The sequence below is a fragment of the Phacochoerus africanus genome, chromosome 1 (genome assembly GCF_016906955.1).
Source record: "Phacochoerus africanus isolate WHEZ1 chromosome 1, ROS_Pafr_v1, whole genome shotgun sequence".
Lineage (NCBI taxonomy): Eukaryota > Metazoa > Chordata > Mammalia > Artiodactyla > Suidae > Phacochoerus > Phacochoerus africanus.
In genome coordinates, this window is record NC_062544.1 from 146,155,376 (window position 1) to 146,180,130 (window position 24,755).

Below are 24,755 nucleotides of genomic sequence, written 5' to 3' on the forward strand. Positions count from 1 at the left end.
CACGGCTCAGATCCCACATTGCTGTGGCTCTGGTGTAGGCCGGCAGCTACAGCTCCGATTAGACCCCTAGCCTGGGAACCTCCACATGCGCGGGAGTGGCCCTAGAAAAGGCAAAAAGACAAAAAAATAAAATAAAATTATCACTCTGTCATCTTCTGGAACTCAATTTTTTAACTCCTCTCTCTCTCTCAATATTATGTTTCCAGGCTGTATCTATTCATTCTGTTACATATAAGTGAAGTTCATTCATTTCCACAGTTGTGAACTGTGCCGTGATGTGAATACATCACCATGTATTTATCCATCCTCCTGTCAATGGCCATTTAGGTGTTGGCTATTTTGAAATTGCTGCCAAGAGCATATTCTTAAACATTTCTCCTGAGTTTATGCTCATGGAAGAGTTTGCTGGGTCAGGCATGCAAATGTTGAGATTTGAGGGATAACTTCAAACTGTCTCCAAGGCAGTCTGCCTGTCTGTACGGTTTCTAACTTGTGCTTCACTTGACTTTTAAGGTGCTCCCGCCCACACACCCCCACCACCGCCAGCCGCCCACCAGAAGCAAAGCGGAAGCATGCACGCTCGCCTTTGTTCTCCTGCTTGAGTTCCTCCTGCAGCAGGTCTGTTTGCCGGTTGCCCAGCACGAAGGCGAGGAAGGAGAGGATGAGGGCGTTGAGGATGCCGATGATGGCCAGGATGTATGCCCAGCGCACCGAACAGTCCCCCAGAGAGTACTTCCCAGTCTTGGCCCCGCACATGTCCCGGATTGTCTCGGCGTCCCAGCCGTCGGGGAAGATCATGCAGCCTAGCACGAGGCACAGAGCTGAGAGGGCACCAGGCCGGGCCCACCACCAGGGTCAGGAAGGAAGAGAGAAGGGGATGATTACTCCCCAGAGCCTGAGGACCACCAGAAGCCCCCTAAGGCTGGGCCCCACACTCCTGCTCCACCCAACAACCCAGGAGCTTATTAACCACCTCCAGTGGATCCAGAAACTCTGCGTTTGGGAGGGCCTCATGTGTTGGGGAGCAGAAACTTTCCAGAATGCACAGTGCCTTCCCCTACCCCCATCAAATCAACTCCACCTCCAGGAAGCATTCCTGGAAATAGGAGAAAATAGCAAACCACAGTGACCTCCTTCAGCTCCTTTTATGCTTACCCTCTCCCATCCTCACCATCCTTTATTTTTTTCATGTATCCAACAAATATTCATTGAGCATTTTACTTTCCTTCATGTAGCTAGAAAAAAAAAAGGTCTCATTCACAGTTGAGCAATGCACTTGGAGCGAGAACAATGGGGTTTGAGCCTAGTTCTTTCACTTAGTGTATGACTTAGGGGATTCTTCTTGTTTGCATCTGTGCAATGGAAATCATGGTACTTACCTTCCAGCGTGGCTGTGAGGATTTAATGAAGTTATGCTTAAGAGAACGCCCAGGACGAGTCCAAGAGCACTCCAGCATTTATGGGGCAGGAGAAGAGGAAGAGCCTATCCAGAAGGCTTGACCCATCCATCTCCCCATACATCCCTGACATTTCGTAAGACCCTCCAGGACCCTAAAAAGGGGAGAGGGTCAAACTGCCACGGATGCGGAAGTGGGAGATAAGGAGCCTCCGGAGCCCAGCCCTTCACATCCCAGGGCCCGTTGGGAGAGGGAGATACATTCCTACCTCTCCATCCTTAACCCCTTGGTTCTCCAGCTTGAGGCAGGGGTGAGCAAAGAGCCTGGAGGGGAAACCCACCCAGCCCCTCCACCTCCTCTCTCTCCTCTCCCGGGAACAGCGCGTTTCCTCTCCCGCGCAGGGCATCAACGTCTCCATGGAAACCGCACCAGTATCCTGCGGGTGGTCCTCCTCCCTCTGCAAGCCCTTACTGGGCGCTCAAAGTGGCTTTCTTCCTGAGGCTGTGCGCCTGCACTGCATGTTCTCTGTCTCTCTTCCTCATCACTAATGTACCTCTAGCCGTGTGTGTCTAATGCTTTTTCTTCTCCACCCTTTTCATCTTTTTTTTTTCTTTTGCCTCCCCCCCTCTCTCCAGCTAGTCTATACCTGCTCAAGCCTCAGCCTCTTTCCTCCCTCTTCCCTTTCCTCCTTGGATCTCTCAGCATTTGACATTCATTCAATACCCCTCCTCTTCTCTCTTCCTTTTCTCACTTCTCTTCCTTCTCTTTATCTATGCCTTCACCCTTTCCTCTTCCTGCCTCTCCCTTCGTATATTCTACAAATAAATTCTGAATGTCTTCTAAGGGTTAGGCACTGTGCAGGGTGCTAGGGACACTGGCAGGTATGGTTTCTTGCCATCAGGAGCAGAGGTGTGTGGAGAGGAATCAAGTCAAATCAACACACAAATAGAGAATTTATACATGTCAGGGAACTCTTGGAAGGTGACCCAGGCTGCAGGGGCACTCTCCATCTCTCACTCACTCTCTGCCTCCTTTGCTTTGCAGTGTTTTAGGTGGCAGCTATGGGGCCCCAGAGGCTGCTCTGGGAACGAGAAACAACTAGAGGTCAAGCAAGTGAAACAAACCAACCAGATGGGTTTCCTGGGAACTGGGGGAAGAGAGCAGGGGACCTCTAGGGACAGCCTAAGCCAGGTAAGTGACCAAGAGGCTCAACCATCAGGAGGTGGAATAACTAGAGGCAAGGAAGCCTTCAGCACCCCCATTTGCTGGATGAGGAAACCAAGGCTGAGGGTTTGGAGTCTAAGTTCAAGTCTCTCTTGGAAATAACAAGTTGGCTGAAGAGTAAGCTGCAGTGAGGCACAGAAACAGATGCAGGGTTCAGGGTAAGTAAGGTGGGATGGATAATGGGATGTTTAGCATCACCCCTGGCCTCTAGCAACCACCTGCAGTCAGAGCCATTTTTTTTTAAGCCACAAGACACAGTTGAATGTCCCCTTGGGGGCAAAGGTGTCCCTGGTCGAGAACCACAGGTCTTAGGAAAAGGGGCCCTCAGATGGGGCATCACTCTCCAGTCGCCCTACAGCTTACTGACTTCCAAAGCAGCAAGGAGGTGTTGTGACAAATTTAAGATGTATAATATTAATATTATTAGTAATATGATAATGTTAACAAATAGTATTGAGTGCTTAACTATGCGCCAGGGTGCTAAGCTCCTATGTTTCATGATCTCATTTAATCCTGTAACAAATCTATGAGGTGGAAAAAATGATCATCCTCACTTTACAGATAAGGAAACCAAGGCTTAGAGGAACTAAGTATTGTACCTGTGTCACACAGCTAACAAGTGACAGGTTTTGTATTCAAACCCAGACAGGGTTTTTGTTTGTTTGTTTGTTTTGTTTTGTTTTGTTTTGTTGTTTGTTTTTTTGTCTTTTTGCCATTTCTTGGGCCGCTCCCCGCGGTATATGGAGGTTCCCAGGCTAGGGGTCCAATCGGAGCTATAGCCACCAGCTTACGCCAGAGCCACCGCAATGCGGGATCCAAGCCGTGTCTGCAGCCTACACCACAGCTCACGGCAACGCTGGATCCTTAACGCACTGAACAAGGGCAGGGACTGAACCCGCAACCTCATGGTTCCTAGTCGGATTCGTTAACCACTGAGCCACAACGGGAACTCCCCCAGACAGGTTTTTATTTAATGTTTCTCTTTGAACACTTAATTTTATTTTTTGGCCACACCCATGGCATGTGGAAGTTCCCAGGCCAGGGACTGAACCCTCACCACAGCAGCAAACCAGGCCACTGCAGTGACAATGCCAGATCATTAAACCACTGCACCACAAGGGAAATCCTGAACACTTTTTTTTTTTTTGGTCTTTTTGTCTTTCCTAGGGCCGCTCCCGCGGTATATGGAGATTCCCAGGCTAGGGGTCTAATCGGAGCTGTAGCCACCGGCCTACGCCAGAGCCACAGCAATGCGGGATCCAAGCCGAGTCTGCAACCTACACCACAGCTCACGGCAACGCCAGATCCTTAACCCATTGAGCAAGGCCAGGGATCGAACCTGCAACCTCATGGTTCCTAGTCAGATCTGTTAACCACTGCGCCATGACGGCAACTCCAATGAACACTCACTTTTAAACTGAGAGGAATTTAGTTTATTTTTTACTTTTTTTTTTTTTTGTCTTTTTAGGACTGCACCCACGGCATGTGGAGGTTCCCAGGCTAGAGGTTGAATTGGAGCTACAGCTGCTGGACTACACCACAGCTCATGGCAACACCAGATCTCATGGTTCCTAACAGATTTGTTTCCACTGCGCCACAACAGGCATTTACTTTAAAAGTAAGTTTTATGTCACTATCAAAGAAGAAGCCAGGATCATTTGCCATAGATAGAAGGAAACTATAAGCATAAATATAATCAAACAAAAACATTGTTCCTAGGTTCTACCTGGATACTTTTTTTTTTTCTTTTTTAGGGCCACACCAACAGCATATGGAGGTTCCCAGGCTAGGGGTTGAATCGGAGCTACAGCTGCTGGCCTACACCACAGCCACAGGAACGCAGGATCTGAGCCGATTCTTCGACTTACACCACAGCTCTTGGCAACGCCAGATCCTTAACCCACTGAATGAGGCCAGAGATTGAAACCACAACCTCATGGTTCCTAGTCGGATTTGTTTCCCTAGCTGAATACTTTTATCTGCCAAGCGCTCTAGAGGAGCCTGAGAGCGGCTCCCTCTTAAGACTTCTTAATGTGAGTGGAATTCAGAACACATCAGCAACAAACTGAGACTTTCTCCTTGAAGTTATGAAACACTGCCCACCCTGTACTGCCTCAGCAGGAAGCTCAAACCACTCTTTACTGTGTGATCTTAGGCACAGTCAGATGACTGATCTGGCCCTTGGTTTCTTCACTTGTGAAATGGGCATCTGCCCTACTGATTTCTTAGAGCTTTTGTGAGAATCAAAAGATCGGCAAGAAGACATGTGGCATGATATTAAGGGTGAAGTGGGGGCAGGTCATGGCAACTCTTGGCAGAGTGGAAAAAATTTTTGGACAACTGAGACAAGCCTTTTCCCAGATACTCAAGAAATGCTAACAGTGACTGCCTGGAGATGGAGATAAGCTTAATTTTTACACATAACCAGGACAGAGACTAATAGTTTACTATGGTATCTATTTATCCCTTCTTCCTTAGTATTAGAATTCCCAATTTTAAGCTGAAAACTTAACTATTGAAAGTAAGGACTACATTTTCCAGCCTCCCTTGCAACATGACTAAGTAAAAAAAGCATGCAAATGTATTATGTGTCTTTAAGGAAAGATATCATATATGATATATATATGCAATGATGTGCATATGTTATTTTTGCCCCTTTTTTCTTTATTCTTTTATCTGGCTGCCTGGAATGCAGATTTGATAGCTACAGCTCTAGCAGCCATCTTCAACAACAAGGACAAGGCATTTGCCCCAGGAGTGGTAGAGCAGAACTCTGGAAGGAGCTGCTGACTTCAGGGGCTACCATACCAGCTCTGGAATGCCTAACTTTTGGGCATTTGTTTTATAAGACTCACACACTGCCTACAGTGCTAAGGAGGCAACTTGGATTTTTGTTTTACATGAGAGACTAGAACCTGTGTCATTAAACTACAATTACTTTGGATTTTCCTATAACCTACCTCCAAACCTAGGCCTAATTGATATGATAATATATTATTCCTTTTCAATTTTTGTCATGTGTGTGTACTGGGAAAAAAACTTTAACTGTGTGTCCTTGGGCCAGTCACTTCACCTCTCTAAACCTCAGTTTTGTCATCATAGAAATGGTAATGCCTCTATCCCAAGGCTGGGAGGTAGATTGGATGGTCACCATCATCACTGTAATGGTGGTACACCTCATTGTGGGGTGGGCACCTGAATGGTACATTCAGCCTGTTGGAGGACAACATGGCAGTGCCCATAAAAATCATAAATGCTCTTATCCTTGACTCGGAAATTTATCCTATGGCTAAACCTGTGCATGTATACAAAGGATGTATACGAGATGTTCCTTATGCCACCATCTATGTAACAAAGGACTGAATGTCTATTTAGAGGGAACCAGCTAAACAAAGTATGGGGCATCTATGCCAGGGAATACTGCAAAGCCATTAAAATGAACGGGGTGCTACTGTATATGGTGTCATGGAAAATCTTCTAAGTATATTAAGAAACTTAAAAATCAGGAGTTTCTCTCATGGCTTAGCAGAAATAAATCTGATTAGCATCCATGAGGATGCAGGTTTGATCCCTGGCCTCGCTCATTGGTTAAGGATCCAATGTTGCTGTGAGCTGTGGTGTAGGTCGCAGACACAGCTCGGATCCTGTGTTGCTATGGCTGTGGTGTAGGCCAGCAACTTCAGCTCTGACTTGACCCTAGCCTAAGAACCTCCATGTATCGTGGGTGCAGCCCTAAAAAGATTAAAAAAGAAAGAAAGAAATTTAAAAATCAAAGTACAGAATACTCTATAGAGTGTGATCCTTCCTGTGTTTTCTGAAAAGGATGTACCTATTATGGAATACACACAAGAGGTAGAAAGGAGGGGTGAGTCCATAAGGACTGACACAGCAAGCTCTCAGAGACATGAGATCTACTACAAAGAGACGTCATAATTTTTTTGAGGCAGGGAGAAGGAAGGATTTATTACTTGCAAAAAGGAAGGAGAAAACTGGGGCTCCTTCTCAAAGCAGTGTCTCCAATCATAATTTTTTAAAAAATCAAACAAGTGGCATTCCCATCATGGCACAGTAGAAATGAATCCAACTAGGAACCATGAAGTTGCGGGTTGTAATATAGGTCAGAGACGTGGCTTGGATCTGGCGTTGCTGTGGCTGTGGTGTAGGTTGGCAGCTGTAGCTCCGATTAGACACCTAGCCTGGGAACCTCCGTACACCACAGGTATGGCCCTAAAAAGCAAAAAATAATAATAATAATAATAATAATAATTTTAAAAAATAAAGCACGTATTCAGTGTTTTCTATGTGCCAGGCACTATTCTAATGGCTTTATGTGTATTAATTCATTGTTATCCACATTTCATAAATGACAAAACAGGCCCAGAAAGGTTCCAAGGTCACAAAGCTAGGAGTCAGGCCCAGTCTGCCTGATACCACAGTGGTGCTCTGTGACATAATAATCAGGTATGAGTCCACCTGCCCTCAGGCTGCTGGCGCCATGCCCCTGCTGCAGTGATTCCTGCCCTTCCGAGGGCTTGCTGGGTGCTCACGGGCCTGAAGGACCTGCACCGAGTTCACGTCGGCACATGTGGACCCCGACAGGGCCTTTGGCTTGGGGCCACCCTGCCTGGGCACCCCTTACATTGAGGACAACCTGCTGCAGGGCTTCCTGAGGAGACACCTGCCCCCTGAGAGAGAAAGCCAATGACAAAGAATTGCCAAATCAGGATTAATCAGGATGGTGGAGCAGAAGGACTGGAGCTCACCTTCTCTCTTAAAAGCAACAAAATTACAGCCAACTGCTGAACAACCTTCAACCAAATAGACTACAAACTATCAAAAAAGATATCCTACTCCAGAAGACAAAGAGGGGGCCACATCGAGATGGTAGGAGGGGCAATATATATTATATGATATAAGCAACCCCATACCCACTAGGTGGGTAGCCCAGACTAGAAAGTAACTATATTACAGAGGCTCACCAACTGGAGTGAGAGTTCTGAGCCCCATGTCAGGTTCCCATGCCTGGGTATGGGGTGGGAGGAGGAGCTCCCAGAGTTTTTGGTGTTGCTGTCCAGCAGAGTTCGTGTGCAGGAGCTCCATAGGACTGGGGTAAACAGAGACTCCACTCTTGAAAGGTGTACACAGGCTTTCATGTGCACTGGGTCCCAGGGCAAAGCAGAAGACTCCATAGGAATCTGGGTCAAACCTGCCTTCAGTTCTTGGAGGATCTCCTGGGAAAACAGGGGGAGACTCATTGTGGGGAAAGGACACTGGAGGCAAAGGCCCTGGGAATAATCATCAGCATGAGCTCCTCTGGAGACAGCCATTTTGGAAAAATCCAGCCCCACTTGTCAGGGCTGAGAATCCCCAGCCCAAACAACAAACTGGGTGGGAAACAAATAACCCATCAACAAATAGACTGCCTAAAGACACCCCCAGGCACACAGATGCCTCTAATCACACCCAGAGACAAAGCCCCACTCACCAGAGGGATAAGAATCAGCTCCACCTACCAGTGGGCAGGCACTAGTCCCTCCCATCAGGAAACCTGCAGCAAGCCCCTGTACCAATTTTAGCCACAAGGAAGGCAGATATCAGAAGCAAGACAGGCTAACACAGTTGTCTGCAAAAAGGAGACCACAACAAAAATCTATACAAAATGAAAAGGCAGAGAATTGTGACTCAGGTAAGCGAACAAGAAAAAAACAGAAAAACAGTTAAGTGAGCTGGAGATTACCAACCTCCATGAAAAAAAACTTTAGACTAATGACAGTAAAGATGATTCAAGATCTTGGAAATAAATTGGATGCAAAGATTGATAAATTACAAGAAACATTGAGCAAGGAGATAGAAGATAGAAGGATTAAGCAAGCAGAAATGCAAAATACAGTAGCTGAAATAAAAAATTCACTAGAAGCAACCAATAGCAGAATATAGGAAGCAGAAGAACGAATAAGCAAGGTGGAAGACAGACTAGTGGAAATCACTAACATGGAACAGAAAAGAGAAAAAAGATTAAAAAGAAATGAAGACATTGGAGTTCCCGTCATGGCTCAGTAGTTAATGAACCCGACTAGTATCCATGAGGACACAGGTCCAATCCCTGCCCTTCCTCAGTGGGTTAAGGATCCAGTGTTGCCATGGGCTGTGGTGTAGGTTGCAGACAAGACTCGGATCCCACATTGCTGTGGCTGTGGTGTAGGCTGGCAGCTACAGCTCCAATTTGAGCCCTAGCCTGGGCACCTCTATATGCAATGGGTGCAGCCCTAAAAAGACAAAAAGACAAAAAAAAAGAAAGAAAGACAGTCTAAGAGAACTCTGGGACAACATTAAATGCACCAACATCCATATCATAGGGGTGCCAGAAGGAAGAGAGAGAGAGAAGGAGCCACAGAAAGTATTTGAAGAGATAGTAGCTGAAAACTTCCCTAACATGGGAAAGGAATCACTCACTCAAATCCAGGAAGCACAAGTATCATATAAAATAAATCCAAAGAAGAACGCCCCAAGACATGTATTAAGCAAACTGACCAAAATTAAATTAAAGACAAAGAGAAAATCATGAAAGCAGCTAGGGAAAAGAAACAAATAACATACAAGGGAACACTGATAAGATTAACAGCAGATTTTTCAGCAGAAACCCTGCCGCCTAAGGGAATGGCATGATATACTTAAAGGGATGAAAGGAAAAAAAAAAAAAAACCCTCCAACCAAGATTACCCAGCAAGGCTCTCATTCAGATTTGAAGAAGAAATCAAAAGCTTTACAGACAAGCTAAAGCTAAGACAATTCAGCACCACTAAATCATATTTATAACAAATACTAAAGAAACTTCTTTAGGTGGAAAAGAAAAAGTCACAACTAGAAACAAAAATATTACAGATGACAAGGCTCACCGGTAAAGGAATACATACAGTAAAGGTGGGAAATCATCCACACACAAATATGCTACCAAAACCAGAAATCATTAGAAGAGGAGGGTACAAATGCAGGATACTGGAGATGCACTTGCAATTAAGAGACTAACAATTTAAAACAATCATTATATATATATAGGCTTCTTTATCAAAACTTCATGGTAAGCACAAAGCAAAAGTGTACAATGGATACACACACAATAAGAACAAGCAATCCAAAACACAACACTAACGATAGTCATCAAACTGCAAGAGAAGAGAACAAGAGAAGAAAGGAAGAAAAAATAGTAACAAAAATAAATCCAAAACAGCTAATAAAACGGCAATAAGAACATACATACCCATAGTTATCTTAAATGTAAATGAACTAAATGCTCCAATCAAAATCCCCAATGGATTTTGTATCCATTCCATCCTGAATGAATATAAAAGCGAGACCCTTATATACACTGTCTCCAAGAGATCCACTTCAGTTCTAGGGACACATACAAACTGAAAGTGAGAGGATGGAAGAAAGTATTCTATGCAAATGGAAATCAAAAGAAACCTGGAGTAACAGTATTTATATCAGAATATTATTTTTAAAATTTTTATGCTTAAAGAATATTATAAGAGACGAAGGAGGACACTACAGGGAGATCCCATCATGGCGCAGCAGAAACAAATCAGACTAGTGTCGATAAGGATACAGGTATGATCTCTGGCATTGTGCAGCTGGTCAGGGATCTGGTGTTGCTGTGAGCTGTGGTGTAGGTCACAGATGTGGCTTGGATCTGGTGTTGCTGTGGCTGTGGCATGGGCCGGCAGCTGTAGCTCTGATCCAACCCCTAGCCTGGGAACTTCCATAAGCCACAAGTGCAGCCCTAAAAAGGAAAAAAAAAAAAAAAAAGAAGAAGAAGAAGAAGAAGGACATTACATAACGATCAAAGGATCAATCCAAGAAGAAGATAGAACAATATAACAATTGTAAATATATGTGCACCCCTAATAGAAGCACCTCAATATATAAGGCAACTGCTAACAACCTGAAAAGGAGAAATTGGCAATAACACAATAATAGCAGGGGACTTTAACACCCCACTTAGAGCAATGGACAGATCATCCAGACAGAAAGTTAACAAGGAAACACAGGCCTTAAATGATGCATGAGACCAGACGGACTTAATAGATATTTATAAAAAATAAAATAAAAAATAAAAATAAAAATAAATTAAAAAAAAGGAGTTTCCGTTGTGGCGCAGTGGTTAACGAATCCGACTAGGAACTATAAGGTTGCGGGTTCGATCCCTGGCCTTGCTCAGTGGGTTGAGGACGCGGCGTTGCTGTGGCTCTGGTGCAGGACGGCAGCTTCAGCTCCGATTAGACCCCTAGCCTGGGAACCTCCATATGCCGCGAGAGCGGCCCTAGAAACGGCAAAAAAAAAAAAAAAAAAAAAAAATTATACATTGTGATATAGCAAAAATGAATCTGAATAGTATCCAGGAGGAGGCAGGTTTGATCCCTGGCCTTGCTCAGTGGGTTATAAATCCAGGATTGCAGTGAGCTGTGGTGTAAGTCTCAGATGCAGCTCAGATCCCATGTTGCTGTGGCTGTGGTGTAAGCTGGCAGCTATAGCTCTGATTGGACCCCTAGCCTGGGAACTTCCATATGCCACAGGTACAGCCCTAAAAAGCAAAAAAAAAAAAAAAAAAAAATTAAGAACTAAAAAATTAAAATAAAAGGTATTCATATAACTTTCATCCAAAAGCAACAGAATACACATTCTTCTCAAGTGCACATGGAAAAATATCTAGGGTAGATCACATTCTGGGCCACAAATCGAGCCTCAGTAAATTTAAGAAAATTGAAATCATATCAAAGCATCCTTTCTGACCAAAACCCTATCTAACTGGAAATCAACAAGGAAAAAAAACAGCAAAAAAAACCCAAACACATGGAGACTAAACAACATGCTACTTAACAACCAATGTATTACTGAAGAAATCAACGAGGAAATTCCAAAATACATAGAGAAGCAAATGGCAAGAAAGACACACAATCCAAAACCTATGGGATGCAGCAAAAGCAGTTCTAAGAGGGAAGTTTATAACAATACAAACCTACCTCTGGAAACAAGAAAAGTCTCAAATAACCTAACTTTACACCTAACTTTACACCTAAAACAACTAGAAAGAGGACAGACAAATTCCAAAGGCAGCAGTAGGAAAGAAACCATAAAGATCAGAGTAGAAATCAATGAAATAGGAATGAAGAAATTCATAGAAAAGATCAATGAAACTAAAAGCTGGTTCTTTGAAAAGATCAACAAAGCTGATAAACCCTTAGCCAAACTCATCAAAAAAAAAAAAAAAAAGAGAGAGAGAGAGAGAGCGAAAGGACTCAAATCAATAAAATTAGAAATGAAAAAGAAGTTACAACAGGCATCACAGATACAAAGGATCATGAGACTACTACAAGCAACTATATGCCAATAAAATGGACACTGTAGAAAAAATGGACAAATTCTTCAAAAGGTACAATCTTCCAAGACTAATCCAAGACAAAATAGAAAGATGAATGGACCAATGACAAGTACTAAAACTGAAACTGTGATTAAAAAACTTCCAACAAACAAAAGTCCAGGACCAGATGGCTACACAGGAGAATGTTATCAAAAATTTAGAGAAGAGCTAACACCTATTCTTCTGAAACTATTCCAAAAAATTGCAGGGGAAGGAACACTCCCAAACCCAATCTATGAGGCTACCATCACCTGATACCAAAACCAGACAAAGATACCACAAAAAAAGAAAAGTACAGGCCAACTTCACTGATGAACACAGATGCAAAAATCATCAACAAAATACTAGCAAACCCAAATCCAGCAATACAATAAAAGGACTGTAAACCATGATAAGTGGGATTTATCCCTGGGATGCAAGGATTTTTCAGTATCTGCAAATCAATCAGTGTGATACACCACATTAATAGGCTGAGGAATAGAAACCATACGGTCCTCTCAATAGACGCAGAAAAAGCCTTTGATAAAATCCAACACCCATTTCTAAAAACAAAAACAAAAACCTCCAGAAAGTGGGCATAGAGGGAATCTACCTTTACATAATAAAAGCCATAAAAGCCATATACGACAAACCCACAGCTAACATCATTCTCAATGGTGAAAAGCTGAAAGAATTCCCACTAAGATCAGGAACAAGACAAGGATGTCCGCTCTCACCCCTAAACTTCAACATAGTTTTGGAAGTCCTAGTCACAGCAATCAGAGAAGTAAAAGAGATAAAAGGAATCCAAATTGGAAAGGAAGAAGTAAAACTATCACTAATTGCAGATGACATGATACTATACCTAGAGAATCCTAAAGACTCTACCAGAAAACTGTTAGAGCTCATCCATGAATTTGGCAAACTCACAGGATACAAAATTAACACACAGAAATTGATGGCATTTCTATATACTAACAATGAAACATCAGAAAGAGAAATTAGGATAGCAATCCCGTTTACCATCACATGCAAAAGAATAAAATACCTAGGAGTAAACCTACCTAAAGAGACAAAAGAACCTGTACTCTGAAAACTATAAGACACTGATGAAAGAAATCAAAGATGACACAAAGAGATGGAAAAACATACCATGCTCTTGGATTGGAAGAATCAATATTGTCAAAATGACTCTACTACCCAAGGCAATCTACAGATTCAGTTCAATCCCTATCAAATTACCAACGGCATTTTTCACAGAACTAGAACAAAATATCTTAAAGTTTGTTTGCAAGCACAAAAGACCCAGAATAGCCAACGCCATCCTGAAAAAGAAAAATGGAGCTGGAGGAATCAGGCTCCTGGACTTCAGACTATACTACAAAGCAACAGTCATCAAAACCGTATGGTACTGGCACAAAGATAGAAATATAGATCAGTGGAACAGGATAGAAAGCTCAGAATTAAACCCACGCACCTACAGCCAATTAATCTACGACAAAGGAGGCAAGAACATACAATGGAGAAAAGACAGCTTGTTCAATAAGTGGTGCTGGGAAAACTGGACAGCCACATGGAAAAGAATGAAATTAGAACACTCCCTAACACCATACGCAAAAATAAACTCACAATGGATTAAAGACCTAGATATAAGACCAGACACTATAAAACTCTTAGAGGAAGACATAGGCCAAACGCTCTCTGACATAAACAACAGCAACATCTTCTCAGATACACCTCTTAGAGTGATGGCAGTAAAAACAAAAATAAACAAATGGGACCTAATTAAACTTAAAAGTTTCTGCACAGCAAAGGAAACCCTAAACAAAATGAAAAGACAACCCACAGAATGGGAGAAAATCTTTGCCAATGAAGTGACTGACCAGGGATTAATCTCCAAAATTTATAAACACCTTCTACTGCTCAATATCAAAAAAACAAACAACCCCGTCAAAAAATGCACAGAAGATCTAAACAGACAGTTCTCCAAAGAAGACAAACAGATGGCCAAAAAGCACGTGAAAAGATGTTCAACATCACTAATTATTAAAGAAATGTAAATCAAAACTACTATGAGGTACCACCTTACACTGGCCAGAATGGCCATCATCAAAAAGTCTACAAACAATAAATGCTGGAGAGGGTGTGAAGAAAAGGGAATCCTCTTAAACTGTTGGTGGGAATGTAAATTGGTGCAACCACTATGTAAAAGAGTATGGATATTCCTCAAAAAACTAAAAATACAATTATCATTTGATCCAGCAATCCCACTCCTGAGCATCTATCCAGAGAAAACCATGACTTGAGAAGCTGTGTGTACTCCAATGTTCATTGCAGCACTATTTTCAATAGCCAAGACATGGAAGCAACCTAAATGTCCACTGAAAGAGGAGTGGATAAAGAAGAAGTGGTACAATATACAGTGGAATATTACTCAGCCATAAAAAGGAATAAAATAATGACATTTGCAGCAACATGGATGGACCTAGAAATTATCATGCTAAGTGAAGTTAGTCAGTGATACACAAACATCATATGCTATCACTTATATGTGGAGTATTAAAAAAGGGTACAATCGACTTCTTTGCAGAACAGAAACTGACTCACAGACTTTGAAAAACTTATGGTTACCAAAGGAGACGCGTTGGTAGGGGAAGGAAGGGGTGGGGGTTTGGAATGGAAATATTGTAAAATTGAGTTATGATGATGGTTGTACAACTATAAATATAATAAAATTCATTGAATTTTAAAAAATAATCAGGTAAAAAGACAGTGCATGATCTGTCTTGTTTCAAAACAGTAGGAAGTATTCTATATACACAATGAGATGTTATTCAGCTTAAACAGGAAAGAAATTCAGACACATTCAAAAACACGGAAGAATCTTGAGGACATTAGGCTAAATGAAATGAGCCAGTGACAAAAGGTCAAATATTGTATGATTCCACTTATATGAAGAATGTAGAGGAGTTCCCATTGTGGCACAGCAGAAACAAATCCAACTAGGAACCACGACGTTGTGGGTTCAATCCCTGGCCTCGCTCAGTGGGTTAAGGATCCAGCATTGCCATGAGCTGTAGTGTAGGTCACACATATGGCTCAGATCCAGCGTTGCTGTGGCCCTGATGTAGACAGCAGCTGTTGCTCCAATTGGACCCCTAGCCTGGGAACCTCCATAAGCTGCAGGTGTGGCCCTAAAAAGCAAAAGAAAGGAAGGAAGGATGGACATAGAGTAGTCAGATTCCTAGAGACAGAAAGTAGAATGGAGGTTGTCAGAGGCTGGGGGAGCAGGGAGTGGGAAGTTAGTGTTTAATGGGGACAGAGTTTCAGCCCTGCAAGGGAATAGAGTTGTGGAGATAGTGGTGATGGCTGAACAGCAGTGTTAATGTGCTTAATGACACAGAACCAGACACATAAGAGGAGTTAAAATAGTAAATTTTGGAGTTCCCAAAATGGCAAATGGGATTGGCAGTGTCTTGGAAGCACTGGAATGCAGGTTCAATCCCCAGCCGGGCACAGTAGGTTAAGGATCCTGCATTGCCGCAGTTGCAGCGTAGGTCATACTGTGGCTCGAATATGATCCCTCGCCCAGAAATTCCATATGCTGAGGGATGGCCAAAAAATAAATAAATAAATAAAAACAAAGTGGTAAATTTTATGTTGTGTATTTTACCACAAAAAGAGAGGAGGGAGGAAGGGGAACACAGAAAATGGCACAATGTATTTTCCTCACGGATGTGTATGTAAATGCACAGAAAAAGACCAGGAAAAATAAAAATTAAGTTTATAAAAATTGTGGCCTCTGGAGAAGGACTGATGGGGACTTGAGTGTGTTTGCAATGCTTCAGCTTTTCAAGGAGTGAACGTATTCATATATTACTCATGAAATTAAAAGCTTAACTTAAAACCCTGGTTTTTCAAAGAATAACATATATACATACATAAGCTTGCATCTCTATAGACATCTCTGTGTTTTTTGTTTTCTTGTCTTTTTGCCTTTTCTAGGGACACTCCCACGGCATATGGAGGTTCTCAGGCTAGGGGTCTAATTGGAGCTGTAGCTGCTGGCCTACACCAAGCCACAGCAACGCGAGATCCAAGCCGCATCTGCGACCTATACCACAGCTCATGGCAACGCCAGATCCTTAACCCACTGAGCAAGGCCAGGGATCAAACCCGCAACCTCATGGTTCCTAGTCAGATTTGTTAACCACTGAGCCATGGCAGGAACTCCTCTATAGACATCTCTAGAAGGATAAAGAAGCAACTTAATGATGAGTACCTCTGAGACATGGCCCAAGGTGATGGAGGAAGGGAGGGAGATACCAACTTTTTGTTCTCTGCCCTCCTGTACTATTGAAAGTGTTTAACATCAGCATATATTACTTTAATAATAAAAATGACATTATTATATCCAGTCCTTTTCTACCTATGTCTGGCCATGAAATCCTCTTACACTTTTTAAAAATAATTAAGAAACTAAAGCAAAGTTAAAAGCAAAAACAAGAGAAAATTAAATACAGAACTACCATATTATCCAGCAATCCCACTCCTGGGCATATATATGGACAAAACTTTCATCCAAAAAGATATATGCACCCTATGTTTATTGCAGCACTATTCACAATAGTCAAGACATGGAACAACTTAAATGTCCATTGACGGATGAATGGATTAAGAAGATGTGGTGCATGTACACAGTGGAATATTACTCAGCCACAAAAAAAGGACAAAATAATGCCATTTGCAGCAACATGGATGCAACTAGAGATTCTCATACTAAGTGAAGTAAGTCAGAAAAAGAAAGAAAAATATGGAGTTCCCGTAGTGGTGCAGCAGAAATGAATCCGACTAGGAACCACGAGGTTGTGGGTTTGATCCCTGGCCTTACTCAATGGGTTAAGGATCCGGCGTTGAAGTGAGCTATAGTGTAGGTCGAAGACTCAGCTTGGATCCTGCGTTGCTATGGCTGTGGCATAGGCCGGCAGCTGCAGTTCTGATTGGACCCCTAGACTGGGAACTTCCATATGCCTCAGGTGTGGCCCTAAAAAGCAAAAACAAACAAAAAAAAGAAAAATACCATAAGATATCACTTATATGGGGAATCTAAAATATGGCACAAAAGAACATATCTATAGAACAGAAAAAGACTCACAGACATGTAGAACAGACTTGTGGTTGGCATGTGAGAGGGAGGAGGAAGTGGGATGGACTGGCAGTTTGGGGTTGGTAGATGCAAACTATGACATTTAGAATGGATAAGCAATGAGGTCCTACTGTACAGCACAGGGAACTATATCCAATCACTTGTGATAGAACATGATAGAAGATAATATAAGAAGAAGAATATATATATGTGTGTGTATACATATATATATATATGTTTGACTGGGTCAATTTGCTATACAGCAGAAATTGATAGAACATTGTAAATCGACTATTATAAAAAATGTTTAAAAAACAAAGTACGGAGTTCCTGTTATGGCTCAGTTGTCAACAAATCCGACTAGGAACCACGAGGTTGTGGGTTCGATCCCTGGCCTTGCTCAGTGGGTTAAGGGTCCAGTGTTGCTGTGAGCTGTGGTGTAGGTTGCAGACGCAGCTCAGATCCCGCATTGCTATAGCGCTGGCATAGAGCGCTATAGACCCCTAGCCTGGGAACCTCCGTATGCCGTGGGAGTGGCTCCAGAAAAGGCAAAAAGACAAAGATAAAAAATTATAAAATAAAAAGCAAAGTACAATAAGAATTTTTTTTTTAAAAAAAGGAAAAACAATACTTGACTTTGGGGAATAAACGCAGGATGGGGCTAAGAAGTAATATACAATATATTGGGGGGTTGTTTTCTGTAATGCTTGTGTACAAATGTGCCTTTATATAAAGCTTTTTAATGATGCATTTTATGCTTAGATATCTTAATAGCGTTTCATTATGATACCATTACACTATCCTCAAGAGACATCCACTGAGCTGGTCACTCCTAAAGGGAGGCCTTGGTTTATGCTCAGCTGTCCCTCCTGATGCACCACAGCTGCTACCCATTACTGGAGGGACAGGCTAGATGTCCCCTAGGGCTTTCTGTCCCTGAGCTGACTGCAAAAAGGCTTGCTATGGCCTGAACTGTGAATATCCCCACAATATTCGTATTTTGAAGCCCTAACAGCCAATGTGATGGTATTAGGAGATGGAGCCTTGGGAAGGTAATTAGGGTTGGATGAGGTCATGAGTGTAGAGCCCCAAGATGGGATTAGTGCCTTTATAACAGATACCAGAGTCTGCTCTCTCCCTGCACCTGCCATGTGAAGACACACCAAGAAGGTGGCTCCTGCAAGCCAGGAGGAGGACTCTCACCAGAACCAGGCCATGCTGGCACCTAGATCTTGGAATTCTACTTTCCTGAACTGTGAGACAATAAATGTCTGCTGTGTAAGTCACCCAATCTATGGTATTTCATTATGGCAGCTTCATGCAACAACTTAGATGAATCTTAGAGTCATAACACTGAGAAATAGTGTGATTTCACTTGTATAACATTCGCACTGATAATCCTGGTTACTTTTAAGGAGGGGACTGAGGGCGGGAACCCAGCATAGGAGGAAGACCTTGCACTGCTAGCCTGCTGCATTTTTCTTTTTTTTTCCTTTTTTTTGGGGGGGGGGGTCTTTTTAGGGCTGCACCCACAGCATGTGGAAGTTTCCGGGCTATAGGTCGAATTGGAGCTGCAGCTGCAAGCCTACACCATAGCCACAGCACCTCGGGATCTGAGCCGGGTCTGCGACCTACATCACAGCTCACAGCAACACCAGCCAGATCCTTACCCCACTGAGTAAGGCCAGGGATCAAAGCCACATCCTCATGGATACTAGTCGGGTCTGTTGCTGCTGAGCCACAATAGGAACTCCACTATGCCTTATGAATTCAGAACCATGTGAATAAGTTACCTACTGAAACTGTAAGCTAGGTGGGAGTTAACCACTAGTAAGTGACTTCTGCCAGAGAATTTCACTCACTTGGCTTTTTTTTTTTATTCACTTGGAATGAAATAATTAAAGCAACAAAAAATTGCAATGCACAAGCCAAATGGAACTCACAGAAATAATGGATTAATCACACAAAAAAAAAAAATGTCTAGACCCCTTTTGACTGAGCTTGCCAATTTCTAGGAATTTTTCCTAAGAAAATCCTCAAGGATCTGCTCTAAGATTTAGCTGTGAGGATGTCTATTATGTCACAAGAGAGAAGAAAAGAAAGAGGAAAAAGATGAGGAGGATAAGGGAGGAGAGAAGGGAGAAATAATAAAGGAAGGAAGGAAAGAAGAGTTCCTGCTGTGGTGCAAAGGGATCGGCAGTGTCTCTGGAGCACCAAGACACAGATTCAATCCATAGCCTGGCTCAGTGGGTTAAACAATCTGATGTTGGCGAGTAGGTCGGAACTGTAGCTCAGATCTGATCTATGGCCTGGAAACTCCATATGCCAAAGGGCGGCCAAAAAAAGAAAAAAAGAAAAAAGTAAAAAAAAACAGAAAGAAAGAAAAAAAAAGGAAGGAAGGAAAGAAAGAAGCAACTGATTATTGAACAACACTGGAATATTCTTTCATACTGTGGACTACTATTCCACTATGAAAATTATAGTGAGAGGGATTTAATGATACAAAAAATATTCATGATGTGTTAGGTTTCAAAAGGATATAAAAAATAACACAATTTCACTTTGGGAGGAAATACATAGTTATAGCAAAGAGTTATATAAAATTTAACACACCAGACACCATGCTAAGTATTTTACACACATTACTTCATCCAATTCCCACAACACTCTGTGGAGTAAATACTGTTATTGTCTTCTTTATACAGATGAGGGCACAGAGAGGTTTTTCAAGTTATCAAGGTCACACAGCTGGTAATTTACAAAACCAGGATTTGGACCCAGACAGCGTGGCTCCTGAGTATGCTCAGAACCAGTACTCTAAATTCTTACAATTGTAAACAACAGTTAAGAATGATTGTTTCTGGAAGAGTGAGATTAAGGTGTAATCTTGCTCATCTATAGCCTCCAAATTTCATTCAAAGAACAATGATAATTTTACAGAGCAGTAGAAGTCTTAGAAAAGGTGAGATACAGAGAACCAGGACAGCATCTGAGAGGAGCCCAGAGAAGGGCTGGTGTTGGGACTGTGACCACGGCATTCCACACAGCGTCCCACGCAAGTGCTGCCCCAGGCCTCACACTGGGGGCTATAGGGAGAACCACCTGCAGCAAGACGCCCCCCACCCAGAGAAGAAAGTTGTCCTCAAGCCCTCACACCAGTTGCACCAGCTCCAACCTGCCCACCCAGGGCAGGGGCTTATTGTACAAGGGAGAATGGGCATCTCCTAAGAGTCAACCCCAACTGGCTAGATGTGAAGATTCAGGCCCAATCTTAGTGTCTCCATCAGCCAGCGACCTCAGGAGACAGGAGTCACCTGGCTCCCTACACCCCATCCAGCTCCCAGACATTAAGAGGCACCCTGATTCCTCCCTTTCCCTCACCCCCACATCCAATCCAAGGCCAACTGGCTGGACCTCTAAAAAATATCTAGGACTGACCTCTTTTCTCCATCCCCACTGCCACCATCTGTCCAGCTGCCATGAGCTCCCTCCCCGATGACCACAGTGGCCTCCTAACTAGCTTCTCCACTCTCCTCATTGCCCCATCATCATCTGTTCTCCACTCTGCATCCAGAGTGATCATTCAAAAGCACATGCTGCCATGCCACTCCCCTGCTTGGCACACTTCGAAAGCCGCCATTACATTCAGGATAAACCCTGATACCTGGTCCTGGGCTAAGTGTCCCACAGGTTTGCCCCACCTTCCCCAGCCTCTCAATCCCTATTCTCTGGCCACACTGGGCCTCCTTTCTAGCCTTCACCCTCACCCTTGTTTCAAGTTCAGCCCCCGCCTGGAGCCTTTGCACTGACCGTTCTCTCTCCCTGGGACGCTTCCTCCAAGTCATTCAGTCCCTGGCTTGTGGTTCCTGATCTCAGGGAGACTACAGCTTTAGTAGGGGGACATTCAAGAATGCACATAATTGTACCTGGTGTCACAGATGCTGTTATGAAGGGATGCAACACCCATCACTTTGTGTGGTAATTATTCAGGAGCAGTATTTACTTTTATTCCACCGCCCCTGGGCCCAGCCTGCACAGAGCCCACAGGGCCTCTTGACAACCTCTGGAGCCCCTGTCCACTGCATCCCTGGCTGCCCTGGCTCGGCTCTGCTGCACTCATCTCCAGGGTTGGGTCTGAAGCTCCCCACACCCTGTCTCACCCCTCCAGTCTGGCCCAGGCCCATCCAGGGGGTCCGACCTTCCCCGTCCCCTCTGGCTCCTCCAGCCAGCTGTCCTTTCTCAAGGCTATTCTGTTTCTCGGTTGCTAATTTGAGCAGCCCCTCTGGCTCCTCCTCCCCCTGCAGCTTAAAGGTTGGTGCTTCCAGGCTGTCTCCCCTTTTCGCTCCACACGCTTTCCCTGGGCAGTTTCCCCCACACTCAGTCTCACATCTGCATCTCTGAGACCTCTCTCCTCAGCTGCAGGCCGGAACAGCCCACAGCTTGTCAGACCCTGCCTCTTGTGCTCCCACAGGGACCGCACATTCAGCACTTCCCAGCTGAGTGGATCTCCCTGCTGTGTCCCTTGGAAGTGTCATGCCAGAGACCCAGTCCCCTGATGAGGGGACCTGAGTCTTCTGCAGGGCCTGCCTGTCCTCACCCCCAATATCTGCTGGGCTCCTAAATAGGTCTCCAGTTTCTTCCCAACCTCTCTCCCCCAGCCCCAGCCCCTCTCACCAGGACCACTGCCCACTCCTTGTCTGCCAGCAAGCCTTGGTCAGATCCATTCCCTGTAGCAGCTGCCCAAGTCATCTCTCTACACCCATGTGGCCCTGGTCACTTCTATGCCTTAAGAGTGACTGCCCACCACCTAAGGATAGGACCTACACTCCCAATTTTCAAAGCTCCCCATCAGCCAGCCCTACCTCTTTTCCAGGCATTTCTCCCACTTTTCAACCTTTCCTCCCTGGCAGTAGCACAGACCAGGGAATGTTGGAACCAAAGGGTTTTGATGCAAGTCACGCAACAGCTAATAATACTCGCTATTTTGCAAACTGGGTTTCCTTTGTGCCAGGGTCTGTACACATATTCACAATCAATCCTTCAACAGCCCCACAAGGCAGTTACTAACATTACAGCCCCTATTTTATAGAGGAGGAAATGGAGAGTCAGAAATTACATGACCTTCCTTTTTTGGGGGGGCTGTGTCGGCAGCATGCAGCAGTTCCCAGGCCAGCGATTGACCAGAGCTACTGCAATGTCAAGCTGAATCCTTCACCCACTGCTCCATGAGAGAACTCCTGAACGACCTTCCTAAGGACACTTAGTTGGTAATGTCACACAGGGTTCCAATTCAGTTGGCTGACTATCGAATATGCTGCTTCCAAAGGAATAAGTGGTGGAGCTAGGACTTAAATCAGAGCTTATCACTCATTCATTCAATAGGCACTTGTTAAGCACCTACTATGAACCAGGCACAGACTCCTGACCCAGGGCTCTCATTATGCCATTATGCCAGCTCTAGAATTAAAGTAAGGTTGATAATGATAAATAATATGAAATGGGAATGAAAAGAAAAAGACAAAAATAAGAGTCTGTCAGGATAGGAACAGTTCAGCCCTCGTCCTCCTGACACCTCCAGCCCATTCTCTCTCCCAGCACTCAGATCCCTCCCCTGATTGCTCCCCTGCTCAAAGCCCTCCAAGGCCTTCCTATGTATTATACTACGCCCGGGAGCCATAAAGGAGGGAACTGATGATCTGCTTATGTTAAGAAAAAACAAATTTCACCATAAGGAGAACATCCATAGCAAAGTCAAAAGATGACCTGAGAGACAATATTCATAACATATCACAAAGAGCTGACTTTCTTAATTTATAAAGAGTTCTTACAAATCAAAGAAGAAAAATACCATTAGCTTGGTAGAAAAATACTTATGAACTGACACCTCACAGAAAAAACACAGGCATACTTTGGAGATATTGTGGGTTCCATTCCAGACCACCACAATAAAGTAAGAAGACAAAATTTTCTTTTTTTTCTTTTTAATTCTTTTTTTTTTTTTTGGTCATATTTTTAGGGCCGCACCCGCGGCATATGGAGGTTCCCAGGCTAGGGGTCGAATCGGAGCTGTAGCCACCGGCCTACACCACAGCCACAGTGACAACCACGCCAGATCCAAGCCACGTCTGCAACCTACACCACTGCTCATGGCAAGGCCGCATCCTTCACCCACTGAGCGAGGCCAGGGATCAAACACGCAACCTCATCATTCCTAGTCAGATGTGTTTCCACTGTGCTATGGCAGGAACTCCAAAATTTTCTTTTTTTGGTTTCCCAGTGCATATAAATGTTTGGAGTTCTAGCTGTGGCGCAATGGGATCAGCAGCATCTTGGGAGCACTGGGGATGCAGATTCAATCCCTGGTCCAGCACAGTGGGTTAAGAATCCAGTGTTGCTACAGCTGCAGCCTAAGCCCAAGAACTCCATATGCCTCAGGGCAGCCAAAAAAGGGGGGGGGGGAAGGAATTATGTTTACACTGTATTGTAGTCTATTAAGTGTTCAACAGTGTTATGTCTGAAAATGTACAAATGTGGGAATTCCCGTTGTGGCTCAGTGGGTTAAGAATCCAACTAGTATCCACAAGGATTCAGGTTCAATCCCTGACCTCATTCAGTGGGTTAAGAATCTGGCATTGCCACAAGCTGCAGTGTAGGTCGCACATGCAGACTGGATCCAGCGTTGCTGTGGCTGTGGTGTAGGCCAGCAGCTGCAGCTCAGATTCAACTCTTAGCCTGGGAACTTCCATGTGCCACAGGTGCAGCCATAGGAGGAAAAAGAAAAGAAAAAAAGCACAAATTTAATTTTAATACTTTATAGGTAAAAAAATGCCAAAACAGTTAAAATAATAACATTAAAGATCACTGATCACAGATCACCCATAACAAATACAATAATAATAAAGTTTGAAATATTGTGAGAGTTACCAAAATATGACACAGAAACACAAAGTCAGCAAATGTGGAGCTCCCTGGTGGCTCAGTGGGTAAAGGAAACTATGGTTTTGATACTGCTGTGGTGTGGGTTTGATCCCTGGCCCAGGAACTTCCACATGCCATAGGCATGGCCAAAAAACAAAGGCAGGGGAACAAATGCTGTTGGAAAAATGGCACCAAAAGACTTGTTCAACACAGGGTTGCCACAAACCTTCAATTTGTAAAGAAAGAAAAAAATAACACAATAGCTGTGAGGCATAATAAAGCAGAATGCAATAAAACAAGATCTGCCTATATATATAAAACATGCCCAACTTCATTCATAAAAGAAAGACAAATTACTTCTGCCCATCAGGTTGGCAAAAATAAAGTATTTGTTAACACACTCATTTGGTAAGAATGTGGGGAAACGTATTCTCAGACATTGCCGCTGGGAGTAACTTTTATGGAGGGGACTATGCCTGGATCTGTCAAAAGTATAAACATGTAGAACATTTAATCCAGCAATTCCACTCTAGGTCTTTATTTTATCCTCATATACATAGGTACCAAATTATTTATATACATTATCCATTGAAATATTGTTATAGTTGTATCAAGTTATTTATATACATTATCCATCCAAATATTGTTATAATTGTTAACTGTAAACAACTTA

At 43.4% G+C, this 24,755-nt stretch overlaps 1 protein-coding gene across 1 annotated transcript in view; it reads right to left on the reverse strand.

Moving 5' to 3' along the window:
- The window catches only part of LHFPL4 (LHFPL tetraspan subfamily member 4), a 47,879-nt gene that overhangs the window by 4,987 nt on the left and 18,137 nt on the right, over positions 1-24,755 (reverse strand). Inside the window, exon 2 of the mRNA XM_047754622.1 lies at positions 585-821. Within this exon, the coding sequence (XP_047610578.1) occupies positions 585-821 (237 nt within the window). The remainder of the gene's footprint in view (positions 1-584; positions 822-24,755) is intronic.